This window comes from Haliotis rufescens, unplaced genomic scaffold, assembly GCF_023055435.1.
Source record: "Haliotis rufescens isolate VD_foot unplaced genomic scaffold, xgHalRufe1.0.p SCAF_6, whole genome shotgun sequence".
NCBI classification, from domain to species: domain Eukaryota; kingdom Metazoa; phylum Mollusca; class Gastropoda; order Lepetellida; family Haliotidae; genus Haliotis; species Haliotis rufescens.
Window position 1 is genome coordinate 6,989,706 of NW_025964334.1, and position 27,472 is coordinate 7,017,177.

The window sequence follows — 27,472 nt, forward strand, 5'->3', positions numbered from 1 at the left end:
TAAGTACAAAATACTTTATCAATTCAAATAATATGAATAAAAATGATGTAATGAGGTTCAAAATGTATATACACTCCACATGACTGAACACAAAGTGATAACATAATATACTGGCACAGAAACCTGTCATTCATCTATTAACAAAATATTGAACCGTCCAGACCTCTATTAAGACGAGCTACAGTAAAATCAACAAAATACTGATTGGGTTTTATCAACATGGTTTTATGAACAGGTTAGTTGAAAATGACAACTCCCATCCTAATACTGATTAAGCTCTAATACATGTCATTTAGTCAAGCTGCTTGTAGCAGCATTGAAAACCCTGCACATGAAAAGATCACATGACTAGACTTGCATAGGGAGATAAACATGGTCTCAGGCGTGAGGAACTATCATCCAACCACTCGGCTGCTTCAGTGACCTTTAACAGAAAACATATACTATCTGCATGACCTTTAACAGAAAACATATACTATCTGCATAGCGACTGCTTTTGGATTTCAAAAACTGTGATCTTTCACCTTATCATGAAAGAAATATTAAATGTATTTATAAGGATATTGTTATGGATAGTGATACTTCTAAATGAAACCCTGTCAATCCATATATTACAGATTCAAGTAAGATTCTCCACATAATAAATTTCAAATTAACAAATGATAAACGCAATATATTCGAAATATCCAACAGTCACCATTTGGAGTGAGTGAATATGGTTTTACGATGCTTTTAGCAATATTCCAGCAATATCACTGCGGGGGACACCAGAAATGGGCTTTACACATTGTACCCATGTCGAGAATCGAACCGGGGTCTTCGGTGTGAAGAGCAAATGCTTTAACCACTAGGCTACCCGACCGTCCCATAACCATTTGGAAGTCACAGTTTCAGTATAGCATCATTGAAGCGTTTCATGGTCTGCCTTATCCAGTGGTGCAAATGGATCTTGATGACCCAAACCAACTGTTGATGTTTCGATAGTAATTAGATGATTTTTTTCATCAATCTAAAATGTCCAATAAACAGATTCTGTTCGTGAGAGTGATTGAGTTGGGTTTATTGCCGCTTTGAACAGTATTCCAGTTATATCAAGGCGTGTCAGCTTAATGTGGGAGGAAAGCCTTAAGGGCTGGAGGTTTTAGATATTTTCCATTTTTGTGCAACCCACAAGCATGGGTATGGTGCTGTCAAACTTGGAAACATAAGGTGAACCAGGATTGGAACCCACAATTATGGTTTCTGGTGATGCCAAGAGTCTTGCCTCATTTACACACCTCGGGAAATGAGACCATTGGTGTGACAAGCCAACAAATTAACTGAAAGGCTGTACTGACCAGTTCTTGTGAAAAGAAAGCAATACTGAACAATATCGTTAGCTACAAGTATACAAAGGTTTCAACACAATCCATGTCATGACAAACTATCAAAGCACAAATAAACATGGTCATCAAAACATTCTTCATGCAAACACAGCAAACTTAGGATGCATTTTATGACAAGAAAAGTAAGACAGAAATCAATCACAAGCATACCTGAGTTGACTAATTAAGTTCAGGTGAAACAGGAAAGGACATACACTATTCTTCTTCAATGTAATCTGATATTAACACAAGACCAGTTTCATGCAAATTCAAACTTATTCGGCCAAACTGGATGAAAACGGAATTGACATGCCTGATTGTCTTTATTCCAATAAAACATTACACTAAATGTCAACATTTCCATTAGGACCAGGTATTGATCATTCAGAGTATCCTTCTATAAGTGTACCGGTAATTGTAAGATACACAGAAAACATTTGAGGAGTATTGTGACTTGCATAATGTCAAAAAGAACATATTTTCATGTAAAATAAAGAAAGATTCAGGTTTCAGGAAAAAAAGATCCTGACAAAAGTATTCCATGGTTACTATATCCTTGTTATACTAACAAACAGAGCACAATGCAGCCATACAAACTTCATATACTTGCAAATATGAATACCAAAACAAAGAGTAATTGTTGCAATTTTGACACATTCTTATTCTTTCAATCAAACGACCAGTGCCCCTTTCCACAAAATGATAAACATCCAACATAACTCCAACAAAGGCTGAGGGTCATTGTCTGAGATTGCTTTGTTGAATGGGAGCTGTGCTGGATTTCATAAAGCTATCATAGAACTACTGCTTTTGATCCACAAATTACCAAGTGAGTCTGTGATGGACTAACAGGGCTTAGGACAGCATTTCTGTACTATCATGTCCTATCAGCTTAATGTGAGGAAATCCACAAGTCACTCAGGTTTTCACCATATTGTAAAAGCTATCATAGAGCTACTGCTTTTGATCCACCAATTACTAAGTGAGTCTGTGATGGACTAACAGGGCTTAGGACAGCATTTCTGTACTATCATGTCCTATCAGCTTAATGTGAGGAAATCCCCAAGTCACTCAGGTTTTCACCATATTGTAAAAGCTATCATAGAGCTACTGCTTTTGATCCACCAATTACTAAGTGAGTCTGTGATGGACTAACAGGGCTTAGGACAGCATTTCTGTACTATCATGTCCTATCAGCTTAATGTGAGGAAATCCCCAAGGCACTCAGGTTTTCACCATATTGTAAAACTCATGAGAAAGGGTGTGTTGGTGACAAACCAAGGATGATAATCTGGGTGAATCTGACATGAACCCATGACCATCGGATCCTAGCATGACCAAGGGACATAACTTGCAAAGTCTTAGATGGTTGTGCAACACAAGACCCCCTTCCTTCTCCACCAAAATGGCTTTGTTTGTCGTTTACTGCCACACTCAGCAACATTCCAGCTATATGACGGTGGTCTGTAAATAATCAAGTGAACCAGACAATCCAGTGATTGACATGAACATCGATCCACGCAATTCGGATTTGATGACATGCATCAATCAAGTCAGTGAACCTGACCACCCGATTCCGTGTCGCCTCACACGACTATGATCAACAGATCATAGCATGACTAAGAGACACAACTTGCAAAGCCTTAGACGGCTGTGCAACACAAGACCCCCTTCCTTCTCTACCAAGATGGCTAAAAGGCTCAACTCTGCCCTATTTCAATAAGCAAAGATAGCGTTACTGATGAGGCAACTCCAATATTTTATCACCATATATACAAGAATTTCTAGGTATAGCACTAACACTGTTTGGAGGCTCACATCAGCTTTGTTACGCAAAGTGATTGTAGCATCATGATTATCATAACATACACTTACTCAGATCTCCGTGCTATGCACAGCCCTGAATAACAAACAAAGTTTCTCCCAACTGGGGGCAATGCAAATGAGGTTCTAAGGTAGTACAAATTTGTACTTTTCTGACTCTTTTGGCAACACAAATTTGGCTGCAACATTCAGTGGCATATGTAACATGAAAAGTGACACAAAATAGTTGAGTTGAGTTGTTAAGTTGGCTTGGTCCAGAAAGTCATCCCTGCAATATGGCTATCAGTAATCCCACACTCTAAGAATATAACATAACACTTGTGATGGTTGCAGTGAAAAGCCTTAAATGTGAACAATGCCGTGGAGTGTGAGCAAGGCCGTGGAGTGTGAACAGGGCCGTGGAGTGTGAACAAGGCCGTGGAGTGTGAGCAAGGCCGTGGAGTGTGAACAAGGCCTTAAATGTGAACAAGGCCCTGAATGTGAACAAGGCCGTGGAGTGTGAACAAGGCCGTGGAGTGTGAACAAGGCCCTGAAATGTGAACAAGGCCATGGAGTGTGAACAAGGCCCTGAAATGTGAACAAGGCCATGGAGTGTGAACAAGGCCTTGAAATGTGAAAAAGGCCGTGGAGTGTGAACAAGGCCCTGAAATGTGAACAAGGCCGTGGAGCGTGAACAAGGCCCTGAAATGTGAACAAGGCTGTGGAGTGTGAACAAGGCCCTGAAATGTGAACAAGGCCGTGGAGTGTGAACAAGGCCCTGAAATGTGAACAAGGCCGTGGAGTGTGAACAAGGCCGTGGAGTGTGAACAAGGCCGTGGAATGTGAGCAAGGCCGTGGAGTGTGAACAAGGCCCTGAAATGTGAACAAGGCCATGGAGTGTGAACAAGGCCCTGAAATGTGAACAAGGCCGTGGAGTGTGAACAAGGCCCTGAAATGTGAACAAGGCCGTGGAGTGTGAACAAGGCCCTGGAGTGTGAACAAGGCCCTGAAATGTGAACAAGGCCGTGGAGTGTGAACAAGGCCGTGGAGTGTGAACAAGGCCCTGGAATGTGAACAAGGCCCTGAAATGTGAACAAGGTCGTGGAGTGTGAACAAGGCCATGGAGTGTGAACAAGGCCCTGGAATGTTAACAAGGCCCTGGAATGTTAATCACTACACAAGCACAGGAAGGTGCTGACAGACCAAGAATCATTATAAGGGAAATCTGGGATTTGAACCTATGACCAGCAGATCCTGTCATGGCTAAGGGACACTACTCTGCACAGTTAATTCCAGTGCCTAAAGTGTTAACAAAGCATGTAACAAAACAGTCAATAGATGCCTTCTTAACATATATACACAAGTATCTACACAGATCTACAATGATTCCAAGCCCAAAATCATATCATAAAGAATGGTCCTTTACATCTGCATCCATTGTCAGCGCGACAAACAGATACCATACTTCATGTATTTACTGCACAGTGCTTTTTTTAATAAATGGAAAAAAATTATATTAGTTAACACATCAGTGAATAGGTCATAAGGGGCTGAAAACAGATGGTGACTATGTAGGTGACGATGTAAATAGGGGTGATGACCCGCTATCAAATTTTCAGTTTCATATCAAATCTAAAGAGTACAGGCAATGATTTAAGCTATAAACAATGGTAAATCATCTAGGAGTGAGTGAGTATGGTTTTACGCCGCTTTTAGCAATACTCCAGCAATATCACGGCGGGGGACACCAGAAATGGGCTTCACACATTGTACCCATGTCGAGAATCGAACCCAGGTCTTCTGCGTGACAAGCGAACGCTTTAACCACTAGGCTACCCGACCGCCCCAAATCATCTAGGAAACATGGCCCCTAGACTAAAAAAGATGTTTAAGAACTGGTCATTAAAGATGTACATGATTTTTACCTGTAGACAGTGTAACACAAGGGATGCTGTTATGGGAGATGTATTTTTCAGAAGGAAATAATCACAGCAGCAAGCGATCAGCTTCAGTTTTACTGACAAAGCATTAAGTAGCACTAAAAATTCTTCAATAAGCTATGATGTAAGGTGTAGATTAACCACTTTTGGGAACCCAAGAGCATGGGGAGGGCTGACAATTCAATGATGATATTAGTGGTGAATCTGGGATTCAAACTTGTGACCAGCAGATCCTATCATGGATCAGAGAACCAACCGAGCTAAGGCCACCCGTGAATATTCTCCATGTCATGAAACAAAATATTACATTTTTTTACATGATGGTGACTAGAGTATTATGCCTAATGATCCCAAGCTGACATTGTTGGCATGTCTGTGGTAGCTGCTTGATGATGACTTGTTCACTGTGAGGATGAGGCAGACACTGTCTTTCTGCTACGTTATTTCAGCCTTGGGAACTCCTCTTGAAACAATGTGTATCTCCTGCAGGTGGGACATGTTCTTTCATGGCCCAGCACCCACTCTCGGATACACTGCAACATGCAAGCCCACACGGTGAGTGGGAGGCTGGATGGACGTGTGGGTGTTGGCATGGCTGTGTGTTGAGTGTAGATGTGGGTCTGTGAGGGTGTGTGTGACTGGGTGGTGAGTGTGGATGTGGGTCTGGTTGGGTGTGTGGCTGGCAGGTGTGTGTGTGTGTGTGTGTGTGTGTGTGTGTGTGTGTGTGTGTGGCTTGGTGTTGAGTGTGGATGTGGGTCTGGGTGTGTGTGTGTGGCTGGGTAGTGAGTGTGGATGTGGGTCTGGGTGTGTGTGTATGGCTGGGTGATGAGTGTGGATGTGGGCCTGGGTGTTGAGTGTGGATGTGGGTCTGGGTGTGTGTGTGTGGCTGGGTGTAGAGTATGGATGTGGGTCTGGGTGGGTGTGTGTGGCTGGGTGGTGAGTGTGGATGTGGGCCTGGGTGTTGAGTGTGGATGTGGGTCTGGGTGGGTGTGTGGATGTGGGCCTGGGTGTTGAGTGTGGATGTGGGTCTGGGTGGGTGTGTATGGCTGGGTGATGAGTGTGGATGTGGGCCTGGGTGTTGAGTGTGGATGTGGGTCTTGGTGTGTGTGTGTGGCTGGGTGTAGAGTACGGATGTGGGTCTGGGTGGGTGTGTGTGGCTGGGTGGTGAGTGTGGATGTGGGCCTGGGTGTTGAGTGTGGATGTGGGTCTGGGTGTGTGTGTGTGGCTGGGTGTAGAGTACGGATGTGGGTCTGGGTGGGTGTGTGTGGCTGGGTGGTGAGTGTGGATGTGGGCCTGGGTGTTGAGTGTGGATGTGGGTCTGGGTGTGTGTGTGTGGCTGGGAGGTGAGTGTGGATGTGGGTCTGGGTGTGTGTGTGTGGCTGGGTGGTGAGTGTGGATGTGGGCCTGGGTGTTGAGTGTGGATGTGGGTCTGGGTGTGTGTGTGTGGCTGGGAGGTGAGTGTGGATGTGGGTCTGTGTGTGTGTGGCTGGGAGGTGAGTGTGGATGTGGGTCTGGGTGTTGAGTGTGGATGTGGGTCTTGGTGTGTGTGTGTGGCTGGGTGTAGAGTACGGATGTGGGTCTGGGTGGGTGTGTGTGGCTGGGTGGTGAGTGTGGATGTGGGCCTGGGTGTTGAGTGTGGATGTGGGTCTGGGTGTGTGTGTGTGGCTGGGTGTAGAGTACGGATGTGGGTCTGGGTGGGTGTGTGTGGCTGGGTGGTGAGTGTGGATGTGGGCCTGGGTGTTGAGTGTGGATGTGGGTCTGGGTGTGTGTGTGGCTGGGAGGTGAGTGTGGATGTGGGTCTGGGTGTGTGTGTGTGGCTGGGTGGTGAGTGTGGATGTTGGTCTGGGTGTGTGTGTGTGTGTGGGGGGGGGGGGGGTCTGGGTGTGTGTGTAGGTCTGGGTGTGGGTCTGGGTGTGTGTGTGGGTCTGTGTGTGTGGGGGGGGTCTGGGTGTGTGTGTGGGTCTGTGTGTGGGGGGGGGGTCTGGGTGTGTATGTGGGTCTTGGTGTGTGTGGGGGTCTGGGTGTGTGTGTGAGTGTGTCTTGGTGTGTGTGTGTGTGTGTGTGTGTGTGTGTGTCTTGGTGTGTGTGTCGGGGGGTGGGGGGGTGGGTCTAGGTGTGTGGATGTGGGTCTTGGTATGTGTGGGTGTGTGGGTGTGTGGATGTTGGTCTGGGTGTGTGTGTGTGTGTGTGGGTCTGGGTGGATGTGTGGATGTGGGTCTTGGTGTGGATGTGGGTTGTTGTGTTGCTGGGTGGTGAGTGGGAAGCTGGATGGAAGTTGTAAGCTGGTGAGTGGTGACACATTTATGCATTAATAACTTTGTTGAAATTTAAGATTTAACAAAAACAGTTGCTTTTAGTGTTCAGCAACTGACATGATTGACTATATCAAGTCTTTTACAGTAAATTTAAACTTTATTTCATCACAATAGTTTACGTCAGATATTATCGATAACACAATTTTCATATCGATAATGGTTAATCTTTCTTCCCATCCACAATAATTCTGATTATGGATCTTGTTAGCCAGCCCTAGCCCACACCATACATGACCAGGCCCTAACTTACTTACCTTCGTATGGAAATCATGCCCACAGTCCAATCTCTGCTTCTTGGCAACAGAAAAATCCTCAAAACATATTGGACAGACATCTTCATCATTCACTGAATTCTGAAATTGATAGAAAATATCATTTGTTGCCTTGACAGTTCAAATACATATCAACAAATTCTTGTTGGACATAAAACATCATTGATGTAACTCAATGGAATTGATAAGCATAGCATAATTGTGTCTTAAACTTGTCATAAAGGACAAAATTATACAGGGATGAGAATGGATGTTTTCCTTTTCAGCTGAAACTTCTTTCAAATTGAGCGTGGTCCATAATTTGGGGGTGTTGATGTGGTAACTAAAATTTTCAGATCCGTGGAAGATTCTCACCCCTGAGTATACCTACAAAACATAACAAGATTTCAAAACTAGGTTATCACTGTAATTGGGTATAAAATACAAAACAATTACTGGCGTAAGTGTCCTGACGTATTTTCATGGGATCTTCATGAACCACTTTTTCTTTCTTGTCTTTTGCACCTGCAGTAGAATCTGTCTAAACCGGATTCTGACAAATCTGGATCTGTCAATATTGGACCTAATTTGCTGTCCTTAATATTACCATGTTACAACTTGATTGCTACGTTAATTTATAATGAAGTGAAATCTGCCTAATTGGGACTTCCTTCTATGGAGAAAATAATAACATATCACCATATTATCTTATTCAGGCTCCCTAATCTATCACACATCTCACTGGCATGTCTTGTAAGCTGCTGTCATAAAAAAATGAAGACTGTTGCCAAGGAAGATATTTATTAATAAATGTATGTCTTATTAAGTTATGTTTCTTTGATCAAATAGGACATAACTCTTGCTAGAAGAAGATTTGGTCCCACCCAAGTCCAGTATAGACAGATACCACTGTACATGTAACAGGACAAACACGGGAGTAGTGAACCTTGTTCTTGTCTTACCCCTGGGGAAGTGATGGCCGGCCTGTGGGGTAGATCTTTCCTGGTTGTCTCGTAATACTTCTGAAACTCAGGAGTGCTGTAGATGTTGCCGCCTTTCTGTGCTGCTGCTGCTACCTACAACAGATCAACCAATGATGCCAATTTATAGTGCTAGCTCACTGAGATACCATGCCGCGGTTTAACATGAATACCCCTCTCAGACACAGTATGCTGACTCCGAGCTGACCAGTCCTTGTGGTCTAGTGGTAGAGTGTCCGCCCTGAGAGCATAAGGTCTGAGGTTCGATCCCCGGCCGCGTCCTACCAAAAGACGTTAAAAGATGGTACTTGTTGTTACCCTGTCTGGCGCTCAGCATTAAGGGGCTAAAGCAAGGACTGGTCGGCTCGGAGTCAGTATACTGTGTCTGAGAGGGGTATTCATGTTAAACTGTGGCATGGTATCTCAGTGTGCTAGCACTATAAATCAGCATCAGTCCGGACTAGTACAAGCAGCCACACACACACACATACATTCACGTTGCTATATAAGTGCAATAATCTTGGACGCGACATTAAACCCCATTTCACCTCACCTCACATAACTGTATCATGTTTTGCTGATAGTCCCTTTTAAATTAATGACCAGTCCCTTTTAAAACCATTCTGCTCTATATTCAATTATTGTTCATGTAAAAAATATTACTAGCTTCCACAACAATCTGTCTGAAGAAGAAGTGAGACATGTCCATATCTGTTTTAATTTTGATCAGAATACAAACAAACCTTTGGTACATGTTCAGGTACAAGCTTGGCCATCATTTTCTTCTGAACAATTCCTCTGGCTACATCAACGATGTCATTCAACTTCATCCCAGTCAAGCCCCCTCTCTGTGATCGTACAGAGGTTACCAGCTCAATCACTTCTCCCCTGAAACATAAACATGACACATAACACAAATCAATCTGAGCCAGTGCATGTTGTTTTAGGTCATCAAAACACCATGAGGAAATATCATCCATCATCAATACTGCATGGGTTTGACTACACCACGTTCCCGTGAATACATATGACTGATAAGCTGTGTTGTGATGACGCCTAACTAACTGAAGCTGAGCAAAGATAATGAGGCCTTGCATAACACAAACCTAACATCCTGGAGTCATATGCAGAGTAGCTGGCCAAAAAGCTGTGGCACATGTATAATTCCATTTAAACTTAGTGTGTATTGGTCAAAGCACTCTCTGGTTTCCCTCTAACTGGGAGAAGGCAGTAGCTTAATAAGGGTTCACTCTAGGAATTTTCTGACCTGGGCCCTTTATGTGAAAATTTCAAATATTCCATAGATACACCCACACTTGCCCATACAGCACAATGTTAAAATGCCCCATTGTATTTGAAAATGTGGGCCTTTTGTCAAATTTAGGGGCTAAAAGTACAAGGCCCCACCCTAGAATGATCCCTGCTTAATTCATTGTCCTAAAAAAGAGACTACACTGTATAGAAGTTGTCAACCTATTTACCGTTACGTCTTAAAAAAGCTAATGTAACTAGGAGTCCAGGTTAAAATCCTAACAGATTTGAGAGATCATACGCTGGATATCAAGGATGTGCACATGGTAATCAACTGATTATATCAGCTGGCTCTTGAGACCTACGACTCTTAGGGTAGTGGGAATTTACTACTGCCTCATTCAATGAACAAAAGAGATAAAATGAGATGGGACACTGGGATTTGCTAATCAGTGGTGTGAAGTGACCTGTTCTACACAGGTTTGATACAACTTGCATATCAGGGAATACTCAAAAACATACGTAAACCAGAAAACACAATATTTGTCGCCTAACTTGACAGGCCAATGCCAAGAACCTTGACACATTACAGCAAAGCAAAAGGCACCTCTTGCCCAAATACTTATCTGTAAATTATTGGCTGTGTAATGTTCTCTTGTTTTACCTACCGTGATAAGAATGGAAAATGTCTGGCGAGATGCTCCACAAGTTTGTCAAAGTTGTTTCGTGGAGCTTTGGAAGCCCCCTTGGATGTGGCTGCTACGAGGGCTGTGCTTGTTGCTGGCTCCGCTCGTGTCTGATCTCTCTTTCTTTTCTTCATACCAACCTGTAGCAGATAGCACAGCAATAGAAACTAACAGATTCAGCCTGTAGTCCTTATGTATAAGTTATAATGATAACATGTAGCAAAACCCTTAAAAATTGCAAATTTCTAGTAGTCCTTAGGATACCTTAACTATTGGGCAGTTTGGCAAGGACTATAGGACTAGTGCCAATTTCTAACGCTGTAGCATAATCAATAAGTACGTGAAAGCAGTTTACAAATTAGTAGAGCAAGACATTTGTGTGTAATTGTGTTACAGATATGATAATCCTCAAATATAGGGAAAAAAACCGAACAATTAATCACAACAAATGTAGACTTATGTAGGACCTCAAAATATTTAATAATGTACATACAAGACCATAAACTGCACGGACAAGACTGTTTCAATAATCATGGTGCACATTGTGACCACCCAAGCCCCATTAGCCAGCTCCTACAACAGGCCTGGGGTACTCAGGGCCTGCCCCAGCATCCCACCGTTGTCTTACCGTCTGCCAGTCATCTTCATCAACCTGGGAAGGTTCCAGTTCTGGTTCTGGTTCTGGTTTGGAAGGCTTCTTTCCTCCTTTGTTCTCTGAAACATCATAGGAATGTGTTCAGAAGATATCATAAAAGGGAAAAGGGAGTACCATTTTCTTATTTCTTTTTCATTTGAAACACACAAAAACTAAAATATACCGACTTGCATTATGGTTTTACATTTTTCAAAGGGAATGAAACTCAGGGTGCCCTTGTCACAATTCTGTAAAATAAAGACAAAGGTTGCATCTGATCCCACTGAAATGTGCTATTTTCACTTCATTTTATCCTTTTCATTGAGTTAACTGTTTAGGAGAAATACAATACAATGCCATGAGCTCACTCTGGTCTTAGAGTGAGTGAATGAGTGAGTTTAATTTATGCCACTTTTAGCAATATTCCAGCAATATCATGGCAGGGGACACCAGAAATGGGCTTCACACATTGTACCCATGTCGGGAATCGAACCCGGGTCTTCTGCGTGACAAGTGAACGCTTTAACCACTAGGCTAATCGACTGCCCTTCTCTGGTTTCGTAGGGCTAATAAAAGGCTACTTACTTTTTTTCTCCTTCTTCAACCTTTCATTCACATTGGCATTGTTCTTCAAGAGTCGCCCCAGAAAGTTGGCATCAGGCTTGTTTGGTTTGCGTTCCTTCTTAACACCAAAGTCCTCGATCTCATCAAGCCCCGTACAGGACATCTTCCTGCTCTCCCCTAAGTCTCTGAAGGCTTGTGTACTGCTCACTGAGCTTGATGTGGACATCTTGCCAATTTCCTCAGTTGGGGTACAGCTTCTTGAGGAGCTCTGGGACTTGGTCTGGAAGTCTGTTGTTGAAGCCCCACTTGCTTGTTTCTCAGAAGCATTTCTGCTTCTACCTCTAAATGATCCGCTTCTGGATCCTTGATTAGTCGAGTTTGTCGGCAGTTGTTGGGAGAGATGCCTTGACCTGTAGGGTTGGTCCCAGGTGTCAGGAGTGGTGCTTCTAGTCAAGTTCCGGGATCCTGGGTTTTCATCTGTGCCTCTTGGAGGGTTAATAGGTCTAAAATATACAGGTCTCTTAACATCTTGTTTACATGTAAACTCTTCAGGATATTTTTCACACTCATCTTCCCAGTCCTCATCTGTTTCAATCTTGGTCGCTTTGACAGAAGGGAAGAGTTCCATGGGGTCATGAGTCACTGGAGATACTCTTCCCCCACCTCTTGGCTTAGTTGTTGATCTCTTCCTCAGTGAGGTTGCCTTCGTGGAACTGGGAGGGCCATGCTGCTCAAATGGATTAGTGTCTTCAGTGGGTACAGGAGTCAGTCCAGTAAGATGGGTGCTGACCACTGCAGCAGCTTCAGTGGATCGTTTGTCTTTCAGGATGTAGGATCTCAATCCTGGAGGTGTTGTCTCGGAATCTGTAGCAGTACCAGATATAATAGGCTGAAACAATGATTGACCACATGCCTTCATTTCAGGTGGGGTAGTTGCTTTAAATTTGAACATGCTTGGATTTTGAGTCTTTACATCAGGTACTGCTGCCTGCTCTGCCTCAGACTTCCCCCTGCGAGCCTGCATCATGTTGACAAGACCTATGGGATTCCAGGCAGCGCCACTGGACTGAGCTGTATCAATAGGTCTAGCACTTCCCATAGCCATGTTAGCACTTCCCATAGCCATGTTAGCACTGATGGCATCTGATGATGTTGGGGCTTGTAAAGGGTTGGTGTTCTGGCCAAGTGGACTGGCATAGTTCATCTGTATTGACTGCAAGTTCTCTGATGCAGGATGTGCCTCGTGATATGGCCCATGATGTGCCTCTCGATGTGCTTCAGGAAGTGGCTTGGGATGTTCTTCAGGATGTGCTACGGGATTTCCTCCGGGATGTGTTCCTGGAATGCCCGGACCGGCTGAGGCCGCTCCGGGTACTTTCATATAGGACTGCAGCACCATTGTTTGTTGTACACACACTGTCTGCAACATCACTGGGTTTGACGTGAGTTGAGGGTAGGCCTTAACAACTTGTGCCAACACAGCTTGAAACAAATTAGGATTCAACTGATCGGGTTGCATCGCCTGTTGTACAGGTGGCTGTGGTACTTGCTGAGATGGTGGCTGTTGTTGCTGAAGTTGTTGCTGGGGGTGAACTTGTGGTTGATTGATCTCTGATGATTCAGTATGATGATTTGTATTGAAGTTTTCCTGGGGTGTTTCTGTCAAAGGTAAACCAAAACCTTGACATGGATTACTTAAAGGTGATGCACTAATATTATGATTTGTGTTGAAGTTTTCCTGGATTGCTTCTGTCATAGGTAAACCACGGCCATGATGTGGATTACCTGAAGGTGGCAGATTTACATCCATGTGGTCTGGAGATGGTTTCTCATCTACTACAGCTTGTCTGACCCCCAGTCGTTTCATAGCACTAGCCTTCAGATGGGAAACTACTGTTTCTCCTCCTCTTTCTCCAACCCCTCGCTTCACCACCTTGGACACCTCACCAGTTCCAGCAACAGACCTCCCTGTTGACATCACAAATGGTTGCTCGTCCTCAGAGACATCAGAAGACAGAGTGGTTGTCAAATCTTGTGGAGGAGGCAAAACATTCATTGGTTTGTTCGGCGAAACATCAGTCCTTGGCTTGTCTGGAGAACATTTGTCCTGTTGTTTTTGTGGAGATAAGGTCTTTGGTTTGACAGGGGAGCCAGAAATTGAAGCCTTTGCATCCAGTCTGCCTTTCTCTGCTGCAAGTTGGAAGTTCTGAAGAACATTCTTGGCTTTCTTCATAAGGAGGTTAGTGTTCATGCCACATTCAACAATGTCATTAATGTCTTCCTCAATGTCATTCTGTAACAATTCCAAAACACATATAAAGGTATTACAACCAATAACTGAATGACACTATGACATGTCAATGACAATAAACATGCATATGTTTGATTGGTTGGTTTTTTTTTTGTTTAACGCCGCACTCAGCTATATTCCAGCTATATAACGGCAGTCTGTAAATAATCGAGTCTGGACCAGACAGTCCAGTGATTGATATCATGAGCACCGATCCACGCAATTGGGATCGATGACATGCATCAACCAAGTCAGCGAGCCTGACCACCCGATCCCATTAGTCTCCTTTTACGACAAGCATAGTCACCTTTTACGGCAAGCATGGGTTGCTGAAAACCTATTCTACCCTGGAATCTTCACGGGTCGCATATGTTTGATAGCTAAACAATGCTGGAAGCATTAATACCTAGATCATATACCCTGTACAAACTAATACTAAGTCGGAGAAGTGGTAGGACACTATATATCTCACCAAAAAATACCACATGGTACAAGTTTCCCTCTAAGACAACCAAGTAAGACAACCACCCAACTTTAGATATAGTGTACTGGTACCTGAGTATTCTCAAATCCTGGAGGAACTCTTTTGTCCAAGTCCGGTTTCACAGCATCAAGTTTCATCTCAGTTGCATCCCCAGAAGCCCTCTCCTCTGTATCCGTGGCAACAGGTGTGGAAGACAGGCTACTGCTCGCAGTTTCGTACTCAGAGTCCTGTTTTGAGCTTCGGTCAGGAGAGCCGACAAATTCTGACCGCCTTCTTGGGGGCAATCTCAGAGGGAGAGGGGGGATGGGTTTTGGAAGTGACCCTAATGATGATCCTTTGGATGAGATTCTTGTTAGTGGTTTTGGCAACGAAATGTTTTCACCACTTTGGTTTGGTTCATGTTCTTGTTGTGTGTCATCTAGGGTGACAGGAGCATCAGTTCTTGTAGTTTCTAGGTTTGCAGTTTTAATAGTTACATTCATATTATCTGTCATTAAATTTTCCACACATGGTAATGGTTCAGGCTTGGTGACATTGTCAGTAACAAGTTCCTCTGACTCAGCACAATGTCCTGTTTCAGGATCAGCAGATTTCTCAGGGGGTGTTAATGATGTGGATGTTCCTTCTGAAAGTTCAGAAAAGTGTTGAGATTCAGTTCCAGCAGTTGCATCCTCAGTGACTGAAGACTTACTAGAACACTGTGATGACATCTGTTCAAGTCTGTCACCCTCACAAGAAGACAACGAAGATATCATCACAGGATTTAAGACACAGTTGGACAAACTCTCCTGACTGGAACCAGATACAAGTTCTAATGAAGCAAACATTGCTGTTTCTGAAGAACTGGCAGTAGCTCCCTCATTTGCTATAGACAAAGTAGCTTCTTCACTGTCGGAGTTCAATATTTCTGATCCCGATTCTACAGAACTACACTTCCGGACAGCCATGGCAGAAGGTTCAGCTCCAGAGTCATGAATGGAGGTAGAATCCGATTCCTGGCCTTTCAGAGATTCTGACTCATGAATTTCGGCATCATCAGAATCTGGATCTTTCAATGATCCCGACTCCCGGATTTGAGGAGCATCAGATTCGCTGCCTTTCCATGACCTATCTCTTTGCATTTCAAGGAGGGTTTCTTCCACAAGTTGTCGGGTTGGTACTCTGTCAAACCCTTCATCAGCAGACACTGTATTGAAGGAAGACATATTTTCTACACCTGCATCAAATGGCATGGTTAGGGGAGGCGATGGTCTTTCAGAAATTTCATGAACAGTACTCTTGTATGGTGACATTCTTTCAAATCCTAACTCATAAGGCATGGCCTGCTGTGGCGATACTGCTTCATTTCCAGGAATAGTTTTGCATGGTGATATATTTTGAAGACCTGGCATCGTCTTTTGGGGAGATAGTCTTTCCAAGCTTCCACAAGTGGGCATTGTTTTCAGAGGACATACACTATCCATAGTAGCTTTGTCTCTCTCATGTGCACGTTTCCGTGAGCGTGGAGATTCAGTGTTCACATCTGTTGGGGGACTCCTCAGAAACTTCAGCTGTAACCAATGACAAAACAAAATGAGTGAGTTTGGCTGAACACCACTATGAACAGTATTCCAGTAAATCACAGTGTCAGCTTCATGCGAGATCAAGCTCTAAGTGATGCAGTTTTTAGACATTTACTACTTTGGTGAACCCACCAGCACTGGTATATGCTGACAATCAAGAAACATAATCGGGGGAATCTGGGATTCGAACCCACAATCATAGGTTTCTGGTATGCACAAGGGAAGCAACTCTGCACAGCCAATCGCGGCGCCTTAGACGGGTGGGGCACCTTGACCCCTGCACCATATACTATAGAGCTAAGCTGAAGTAACATGTGGAAATATGTGTGTACCTCTTTAGGTGTATAGACTTCATTGCCCATAATGGTGGGTAGGGTGATGCTGAATGCTGGGATGGCAGACAGTGGGTGGCCACACTGGAGATCCTTCAGACAGTTCATCAGGTGAATCTGTGACAGACAAGCCATGCAATGTAACGTAATGATTATGTCATAGAAATATCAAAAATGGAAAACCATGATCTACTCCAGATGTAAAACTGTTTCTTTAGCTCAGGCTAGTTTCAATAAAGTAGGTTTCATCAATGATTGGTTTGCTTCAGCTTTCAACTCATTGGGATTTCTGGTTAGAATTGGTCTGCAGCAACCTATGCTGGTTGTAAGATGGGATGTAATGGATCGGGTGGTCAGGCTCAGTGACTAGGTTCATGGCTTGACACCCTACCCAGACGGTGTGCATTATTGCTTATAATATTGATACAATAGGGGGGTATCTATTTTTAGACATGGCTCTAATTAGTGCGATGGATCATTGATGATGACATCATCGCGCGAGGGGTGTGGGATCCATGTTTTGTTTTGGCTTGAGGCGGGGTCACAGATTTCAACTTCCATCACGTTCGGGTAAATATTAAAAGTAAATTAGAAGTAATCGTAATTATAAATCGCTGCAATAGTTTAGACAGAAATCTTATAAGTGCTACATCTATTAAAATATTGCAAAGTTATTAAATCTTTGTTGTTTGTACATTTGTGTGTTCAATGCATAATTTTAGCTGGCAAACTTGTGTAGCCGTAACTTGTTTGGGGTCGCCGATACTTAATACCAACAGGCTTCTGCTCTGGCCCAACTCGTAAATAATCCAAACAAGGCTTCCCAGGGGCTTTACAATTTCAACAAGCGTATAGTCAACAAAGTCATCTATATCCCCCGCCATTTTAACATGTTATGGTCCCAAACCAGGTAACTGACCCAACATTTCTCTTAGGCCATGTCAAAATAGCTGCAATGGAAATTCTAAAATAAACATTTATAAAACTCCTTAATATCAAATGGCACCAGTTCAGTATGTGTCTGGTAAACATGCAAAGTTTTGTAAGAAATTATTTAACGGTTTTTGAGTTACGCTCCGGAAATGAACAGCACCCTTATAGAACCTAAGTCCAACTTGTTGCCATGGAAACGTAAAAAAAAAATAAATAATAAAATTCCTAAATAGCAAAAGGCACCAGTTCAGTATGTGCCTAGTAGACATGCAAAGTTTTGTAAGAAATTATTTAACGGTTTTTGAGTTACGCTCCGGAAACAAACAGCACCCTTATAGAACCTAAGTCCAACTTGTTGCCATGGAAACGTAAAAAATAAAAATTTATAAAACTCCTAAATAGCAAAAGGCACCAGTTCAGTATGTGCCTGGTAAACATGCAACGTTTTGTAAGAATTTATTGAACGGTTTCTGAGTTATGCTCCGGAAACGATTTCGGGACGCACACACTCACGAACACACGCAATCACACACGGACGGAACCCATTTCTATATCCCCTCCCAACTTCGTTGGGGCGGGGAAAATTACTAATTATCTTGTACAGACTTGATTATTTACAAGCCACCATCGTATAGCTTGAGTTTTGCTATGTGTGGTATTGAAGAACACACACACAAACACAGGCTTCAGCCTCCAACCATGGACATTATCAGGTAATCCGACAGACTTCTCTTGATCATTCAAGTCAACATCATGAACATTTCTGATAAACCTACCCATAATTTTACTTGATAGTATAACCAATAATAAAATGATAGTAAAACCGAGAACCAACCAAAGTTGTGTTATCTGAAACAAGCATACTTCTTGTAGTCCAAATCTAAAAGTTATAACCCTTAATTAAATAAAACACATTAATACCTTGGTCTGTGCTATTTCCTCTTGCAACCAGACAATTCGTGCATCCACCATGTCTGTCAAGGAGTCTACCCCAGACCTACAACACAGCGTACCATGGTGGTCAAACATGAAGATGAAGGATCAAGGGATCCTTGTCATAATATTAATGCTAAGTAAAGATTTGAGCTGTCAAGAATGGGGTTATGACCACACAAGCTTGAATTTTATGCCTTATATGGAAACTGAATATCACAGAAATAAACCTCAAGGAATCCGGGGGCACGGGTGGCCCAGTCTTCTAAGGCGCCGCAATTCGCTGTGCAGAGTTGCTTCCCTTGGACACGCCAGAAACCTATGATTGTGGGTTCGAATCCCGGTTCGCCCTGATTATGTTTCTAGGTTTGTCAGCACCATACCCATGCTCGTGGGTTTCACCGAAGTGGTAAATGTCTGGGACCTGCATCGCTTCGGGCTTTCCTCCAACATTAAGCTGACATGCCGTGATATAACTGGAATAATGTTAAAAGCGGCGTTAAACTCAACTCACTCACTCACTCAAGGAATCCGGCGAAGACACTTAATTTCTGACATTGCATCTCCGCTTAGGACAGTAACCAGTAACTTAATGGACCTGCATTAAACAACAAACAAAAAAACAGTAAGCTCATGTATTCCATGTTGTAGTCACCTTTTACAGCAAGCATGGGTTGCTGAAGACCTATTCTACCCCGGAATCTTCACGGGTCAGTAAGTTAATGGACGCATTAAACAACAAACAAACAAACCAACAGGACGCTAATGTATTCCATGTTGTTAACGTCACAGGTTGTGCAATATTCAAGCTACTTCATGGTGGATTGCCAACAGTCAGTTCTGGACAAATAAACCACGGGCTGTAGAATGAGCAATAACAGCACTATTTGGTTCAATTCCACATGAAGTCGGGTCTAGCCTACCTTCTCTCACATGACAACCATGGATTACTGGGGGCCCTGAATTTCCACATTGTTTGTTTGTTGTTTAACGCCGCACCCAGCAATATTCCAGCAACATCATGGCAGTCTGTAAATAATAGAGTCTGGACCTGACAATCCAGTGATTGACATCATGAGCATTGATCTACGCAACTGGGATATGATGACATGCATCAACCTAGCCAGTGAGCCTGACCACCCGATCCCATTAGTTGCCTCTTACGACAAACATAGTCGTCTTTTATGACAAGCATAGGTTGCTGAAGACCTTTTCTAATCCAGACCTTCACGATCCGCCTCCGTGGTCTAGTGGTAGAGCGTCCGCCCGGAGAGCGGAAGGTCCGGGGTTCGATCCCCGGCCGCGTCATACCAAAAGACGTTAAAAGATGGTACTTGTTGTTACCCTGTCTGGCGCTCGGCATTAAGGGGCTAAAACAAGGACTGGTCGGCTCGGAGTCAGTATACTGTGTCTGAGTGGGGTATTCATGTTAAACTGCGGCATGGTATCTCAGTGAGCTAGCACTATAAATCGGCATCAGTCCGTACTAGTACAAGCAGCCACACAAACACACACACGTGCATGCACGTCGCTATATACATGATATAAGTGCAATAATCTTGGACGTGACATTAAACCCCATTTCACCTCACCAGACCTTCACGGGTAACATAGAACTAATGAACATACTGTGGAGAGAAGAAGCTCGTGATCTGCATCTTGCTGTGTTGAAGGTCGTCCAGCTGCCGCTGCAGCTCGCTGATACAGATCTGGGCCTTCAGGTGACACAGCTGCATCTACAAGAACAAACATCAGCTGCACCAGGTGATGAAGTCTGTGACCATCCGAAGTCAGCTGGGGTAAAGGCTGCTTTGAAAAGTACTGCAACCGTCCGAAATCAGCTGGGGTAAAGGCTGCTTTGAAAAGTACTTCTGTCATACGACATGATTCTGTATTTCAGTCGTATCACAAAAGTAATGGGGAAAGAAAGTCCAAACATGTCCCAAAGTGATTAAGGTCAAGAACTTGACCACTTTCGTGAAAAAAAGAACATGCGCTAACATACCAAGGATCTTGAAACGACAACTACACCAAATGTGTTTATGCACCAATGATATTAATCCAAGCATGTATCTGAATTAACCTGTCAATCTGTGAACAGCTACTCTTTTCAGCCTTACTAATAACATGATAAAGATAAGGATCAAACCTGTGTCTCAATCAGCTGTATGTCCCTCTCAGGGCACACGTCACATTGCTTGGCAACCGGGTCATCAGTTGACCCAACCTGCACTCCTTGACTTTTCATCTTGGGCCCTATCTTGACCTGGACCTGTCGACATCTTGTCTCAACACAGGCATTCACACCTTGACTCTTCATCTTTACCACCATCTGTGGCGTGAAGAATTCCGATGTCTCATCAGAACACGCTTCCTCTGTGTTGACTCCAACATCTCGTGGTTCGAATGCAAGAGGAGTTTGAACATCCACATCCTTTATTCTAATCCTCTTTGTATTCACAGCAACATCGACAAACAAAGCATCTGACTGACATGGAGCCTTTGGGGTCTCTGCCTCTGGTGTTGGTGCATCCGCAATGTATACATCTACTCCCGAGGAATGGTTCTTCTTAAACAGTTTGCACACATCGAGTTCATCTGAAGCTTCAGTTTCATCAGTGTCCTCAGGATCAGGTTTATTCTTTGCCTTATCCCTGAAGAAGCTAGGCTTGAACTCTGGACTATCAGGATTCAGAGACAAAGCTGATGGCGATGCTTCTTCAGCAGTAAATCGACATTTAAATTCCTTTGCAGTGGCATCAAGTCTTGACGAGAAGGGCACAGGATTAAATGGAACGGCATTCACATTGAGTTCATGATTGAGTTCAAGGTTGAGTTCACAACATGCATCTTCAATTATAACCTTAGCAAATTCATTTGAGAAGTCACTCAGGTAGCCGTCCGACTTTCTGGAGCATCCTTCAGATGTTGAGGACTTGGCATCAGTGTTGTCCACACTGCCAGAGTCAGTGTGAGCATCTGCGTCTTCCTTCCAACTCACTATGGAGTTAATATCAGAGTCATCTCCACTCTGGGATGCTGTTCCACTTTCCGTATTTGATACAAGGGCACCTGTTCTTGTTGAAGGTTCAGCTTCGGCAGCAGTGACTACTATCCCACGTTTGAGGGCAATTTCCATGAACCTGTCTGCTTTAACTCTCTCTGTGAAGTATTTCTTCACGGATGTCATCCTCGATCCTAGTTGGTCCCGAGTTCCAAATATCCTTGCATCAACACTTTGACTGGCTGTTTTGGAATCGACGCCTGTTTCAGTATCTTCAACTTGTAAGGCTGGATATACAATAATTTTTTATCCATATGTTTCAAAATGAACAAGAAAATATTCATCTTTAGGAATAATATGTAATTAGAAGACAAACATTATGTGCTTTAAGATTTACGGTTTAATTAGTTTTTGATGAGAAATTTCATTTGGAATCCAAGGGTTTAACTGGAGGTCTCACATCAACTGTTCAACATAAACTAGCAAATGTGAAAACACAGTGTGTACCAATAGTGTAAAATACAAAAGGTAAGTCATTTCCTGAAGTACACTCTAGCTATGTGAGTTCTAACAGTTGTGAGACAGACTGTCCCTCTGAAATGCTATGACATCTCTGGAATGCGATGACATCATGATACAATGGATGACATCACATGCTTCTGTGACAACTGAACTCGCCCATTTAAACTCGCCCAGAAAGTGAAACAAAACAAGTAAATCAAAACTTTTCTGATAATTGTTGATCAAAGTTAATAATTAACTAAGTTGTATCCGTTTCTTCAAAGTCAATTAGCACTTTCTTAAAATTTGGAAAGAGAAATATTTTAACAAAAACAAAAGCACTTCCCCATAAAGAAACTAGACAAATTGCATGAACAGCAAAATAGACCTGGGGATTCGAAATTGAAAAGAGCATTTCAGTGAAACAGAAGAGGCAAACTGTTATAATTACAACTTCTTTTATAGGGTATATATATATAGAGGTTGTCATGCATGTGGTTGGGGATGGTAAATATCCAAAATAGGAATAAACATTGAACTTAGCTAGCCTTGGCGAAAAAATAAATACATAGTTATTATTCCTAATATAGAATGTTTCCCATCCCAAAACACACAAGTGTGATATGTCATTCTTATATTTGTTGTGAAAAATATCTTCTTATCAGTCACAAATGGTAACTAAGCAAGCAAACATTTCCTTGAATGTGTGCACTGGTATATTTTGTCAGTGATTAGTCAGACAGTGACCGCAGTCAATATAGTTGAAACTGATGCTTGCTTTTAGACAATTGTTTAACTACTACATAGGCAAGAAGACAATTGCTACACACCATAATGTTTCAAGGTAAATCATAAAGCACAAAAATAACTCTTTCAGTAATCGCCTTTTGCAGCAACCCATGGGATCAATCCCTACAGATATTCAAATATCCAACATTTATTTAGAGCTTACCAGGTTACATCTTGCAAAGGCATGGAGTTAACTGACTATAAAAGTCCAGTTTCCACACTTGCCGAACTAAGCTGGAATTCTGGAGTTCTATCATGGCTGGACTAACATTTACCACTAGACTGATCTGTATATTGTCCTCATGAAACAGGGAAAATAAAGACAAAAAAGAAAAATCACCAAATCACCAATAGACTGATCTTTATAGCAAGTTTCATCCAGAAATATTAAACAGTTTTGGAGTTCTGCTAATGAGCACTACCTTCAATTTCAGTAACGTAAAAAATGTCTTGAAATTTGTCATGAAAATAAAATTAAAATTAAAATAAAATCCCAAATCATGAAAAGGCACCAGTTCCCAACTAGACTGATCTATATACAAAGTTTAAACAAGAAATATATATATATATGGTTTTGGAGTTCTGCTCCGGAAACAGAAAACGGACAGCTGACGGACAGACATGCTGATTGCTATATCCCCCCGTTTTTTAAACTGGGGGGATAATAAAGAAATAAAAAATCAATCACCATTATTTTTCAGCATAGCAAAAGGATGCGGTGCAATAGGAGGGCCATCATCATCTACTGTAGAGGAGCCAGACTCTTCATGAATGGCCGTGGACCAGGCATTCTTTGAAGGGGCATCAGAGGTGACAGTAGTGTTGATGTCTGTCATTCCATAGGCAGACTTGATGTTCAAGGGCACATTCTGAGACTGATAGCTAGACTTAGGAGGAGCAGGAGATGGAGCAAGTACAGGAGTCTTATCAAGGACAGGTGCTTGGACACGAGTTGAAGCAAGAACAGGAGGGGGGACAGTGGTTTGGGGAAGAACAGGTGCTGAAAGAGGATTAGAGGCTGACATCATAACATCCATACTTTTCTTTTCTGTGGACTTTGTCCACATCGAGGAGTATGTGCATGATGGCCCAGTAAGATATGGCACCTGCTGCGAGTTTGCGAGACTGGAAAGAGTGGGTTGTACTGGTCTAGAAGCAGCATTAGACGGAATATTCCAAGGTTTAATGTGGACAGTGTGTGAAGGAGGTATGGCAAGGGGTTGGGTCAAGTGATGGGATGGAGCCGAGTTGGTAGGAGGTTGAGGCAAAGTGGCAGATAGGGCCTGAGTCTGACCTTGAGCCTGAGCTCGAGCTTCATTCCAAGAGAACTGATATGTTTTTTGTGGACTGGTAACTGATGGTTGATGCATGCTGTATCCATGTGGCATTGGTGGAGGCATGTGTCCGGCTCCTAGCACTGCCCTGCCTGGAACCTGGGGATTCCCCACTTGCACTGGAACACTCCCTTGCGGATATTGCATGGCTGTGTACTGAAGCCCTTGTTGAGCTTGGTAGGGTTGGGGCAGCGGGAACAGGGGCTGCTGGGAGACCCCTGGCTGGGCGACCAAGTAGGGGTGCTGGGGATGACCCGACCCAGAGGTCAAGAAGGGCTGGAACATGATCCTGTTCGTTGTTCACTACAGGACGCTGAAACAGAAAGTTTCAAAAAAAGGCTATGAATGACTGGAACATGATCCTGTTCGTTGTTCACTACAGGACGCTGAAACAAGAAGTTTCAAAATAAGGCTATGAATGACTTGAACATGATCCTGTTCATTGTTCACTACAAGGGGCTGAAACAAGAAGTTTCAAAATAAGGCTATGAATGACTGGAACATGATCCCGTTCGTTGTTCACTACAGGACGCTGAAACAAGAAGTTTCAAAATAAGTTTTTGAGATTTTGAAATCAGTATGTGATACTGACATTCATTTTTCTTTAGAATTATTTTAAATTTGAGCCAGGGTAGCCCACATGATGGAGACAACTCAAGGAATGAGAAGAAGCCTGTCAGAAGGATTTCAATATGATGTTTATCCAGGGCAGACAATAACATGTAAAAAATACATGTATCGTGAAAATGGTCCATATGTCAATGTTATGCACGATTCTTGTTATTCATCTTTTAATCAGTAACCATAGATTGCTTTTTCAAAATAAACATCAATATCTAATTTTTAAACAATTTAATGACAAGACCCAATGGGATATTACAATTAACCATCTGTTAAATGCATTTATCACCCATGTGGTGAAGATACAGGTGGTAAGATACTAAATCCGTACGTCACGTGTGTGTCATACAAGGTTGACCTCGTTTTATTCATTTTGATTGGATAACTGTGACCTCTACCACACCAGAAGTACTTTTTTCATTCATAAAAAGATCACAAGACATCATTTACTTTTACACAACGTATTAAAACTAGCCTACAAGGCGGAACCGAAAGAATCTCATGAAGCGAGAGACATTTACAAACACTTTTTTAAACCAAATAAGAAAGTCACACGCATCAAATTCGCTTTGCATTCTATATTAGTTATGCAAAAAGCTACAAGAGGCATTATATAATCAAATTATCCATTTGCAATGTACAACTACCGATATTGCTTGATGAGTTCATAGTAGGCGGATGGGATGAAATAGCCTGGATCTACCTATGTTATCCCACTCATGTAAGCAATTGTTATTACTGTTAATCCTCCAGTGTTACTCATCCACCTACTATATATATTCTGTACGATGTCCCTCATTCAGTCTTGCTTGACAACGGTATAAGGATATATATACCGAAACGTCGCTTGTTACAGTATTAAAGAAGTTGTTATCCATAAAATTGTGTCTACCTTGAGTATAACATTTATTTGTCTGTTGTTTAACACTGCACATAGCAACAATCCAGCTATATGTTGTTGGTAAATAATCAAATCTGGACCAGGTAATCCAGTTATTGACATCATGAGCATCAATCAACACAATTGGGATATGACATGCACAACCAAGTCAGCAAGCCTGACCACATAGTCATAGGCGCCTCTTATGGCAAGTATGGTTGGCTGAAGACCAATTCTAGCCCAATTATAACATGTTAAATGTGGTGTCTTTGGCAACTTGACGTAGTTCACAACTTACGACTCACTCAGCAGTAAAATGGTTCCTTGTAAGGCTTGGACGAGTCCAAATTTACAACCCGGGTACCCACCAAGCTATTACCCGACCCTACCCGGATACCCGCTATATGTCTCAAGACTTGGGTGTAAAAAGTCCGATTGGGAAACGTTTGACTGTAGCCCAGGTAAAATGTATTTAGATACACGTATAAAACGATCTGGTTATGCATACACTGAAGTTCAAACCTATAACTTTATACTGCATACACTTTATTCAAACCTATAAAGGTCAGAAGGAATGGGTGCATAGTCAGAAAGAAATGCCAACAATAGTGACTTGTAGTGTAACCATAGAGTTTTAGATATTTTTTTGTCATGAAACAATATATCACGTGACTAACCATGGGTCTGGGTAGCCCTGTGAGTACCCGGGTCCTACTCAGTACCCACCCGACCCGAGTACCCGAGTCACCTGTCCCAGCCCTAGTTTCTTGCCATTTAGAGGCGAAGCAAGAGGATTTATTTGGTACCATTTTTGTATATTAAAGGGTGGGTGAGATTAGTCATAAGAGGACTGTATCATAGTTTGCACACTTGCTCACACACACACACACACACCATTTTATGTAGATCTGACTTTTTTTTATTTATCCTCAACTCCCCCCCCCCCCCCCTCCCTCCCAACTAGCCCCACCTCACATGCAAGTTTGGCACCAAAACACTGAATTTAGCACACATCAAATAGGCCAATAAATCAGGAATATTATTTAAATCTTGGGTGATACCTTGAAGCCTAACTGTGTATTATCACAGTCTAGTGCATAGACTGGAATGAAGTATCTTTGTTTGTGTCTTCACCTAGATCTACAATCATCAACTTTGATGACTTTCATAATATTGAAACGAGGATTCGAGGCGGACCGTTCTTCCAATCCACATGCTTTTAGGTTTGTTTTTGTTTGTTTCACAATTCAAAACATAAACATGGATAGTACAATCTTCCATTTTCTTGATTTGTGGAACATACTCAAACTTTGAACTCGATTTAAAATGTTGCTGTCCGTAACAACGAAAATAGGCCTCATAAGAGTCAATGCTGATCATAATCATTCATCGATAGGCCTACTTTCCATTGACACATATACAGTGGGCAGAAAGGTCGCTGAGCGTGTAGTGTGCACTCATCTGGAACAACATCTGTTCTGCAGCTCAGACAACTTTGTGTGTCTATGGTTCATTTTGATTAAAAAAAGTTCAGGTCAATGCACAGACCCTCGAACACAAACACATCTTATATAGGAACACGTCTAAAAGTGGCAACTGTTTGACAAATACATACACGCGTCGTCTCCTCGTCACGTGTCAGTTTTATCATCAGCTGTCATTGCAATTCTAGGAGCTTGAGGAGTCTTCGTTCACTAGCTTCTTGAGTTTCACCGCAGAGCGAGCATCCCTGTCAACAATGACTTCTTGCGCGTGGGTCAGGCATGTGCAAATACAGAACAAATAGTACATCATGTTTACGCAATATCACTTTCTATTTATTCGTAAATCCTATCCTTAAGCAACCATGTCATGTAAACTGTGTTTATGTTTTAGATAGAAGCCTGTCAAAGACACAGTGATTGTTTTGAAAGGCGCGCGAGACCCGAGACCCGTTTATCCATACAAGAGATTACTATTTACAATGTCATATTAACGAGATCACAGAAAAAAGTGCACCCAGACGTGTTTTTATTTTCTTT

General features: G+C 42.6%; 1 protein-coding gene across 1 annotated transcript; it reads right to left on the bottom strand.

The window, feature by feature from the left end:
• LOC124144023 lies at positions 1 to 27,195 on the bottom strand. The gene is made up of 14 exons (XM_046513234.2): positions 27,067 to 27,195; positions 23,305 to 24,263; positions 20,472 to 21,613; positions 19,952 to 20,058; positions 18,311 to 18,386; positions 16,457 to 16,573; positions 14,634 to 16,112; positions 11,810 to 14,081; positions 11,219 to 11,304; positions 10,573 to 10,730; positions 9,397 to 9,541; positions 8,636 to 8,749; positions 7,677 to 7,775; positions 1 to 5,640 (listed from the first exon to the last, which is right to left on the bottom strand). Exons 2-14 carry the CDS (start codon positions 24,233 to 24,235, stop codon positions 5,548 to 5,550), a joined length of 6,819 nt encoding a protein of 2,272 aa, XP_046369190.2. The 5' UTR covers positions 24,236 to 24,263; positions 27,067 to 27,195; the 3' UTR covers positions 1 to 5,547.
• Between the last annotated feature and the right edge of the window lie 277 nt (positions 27,196 to 27,472).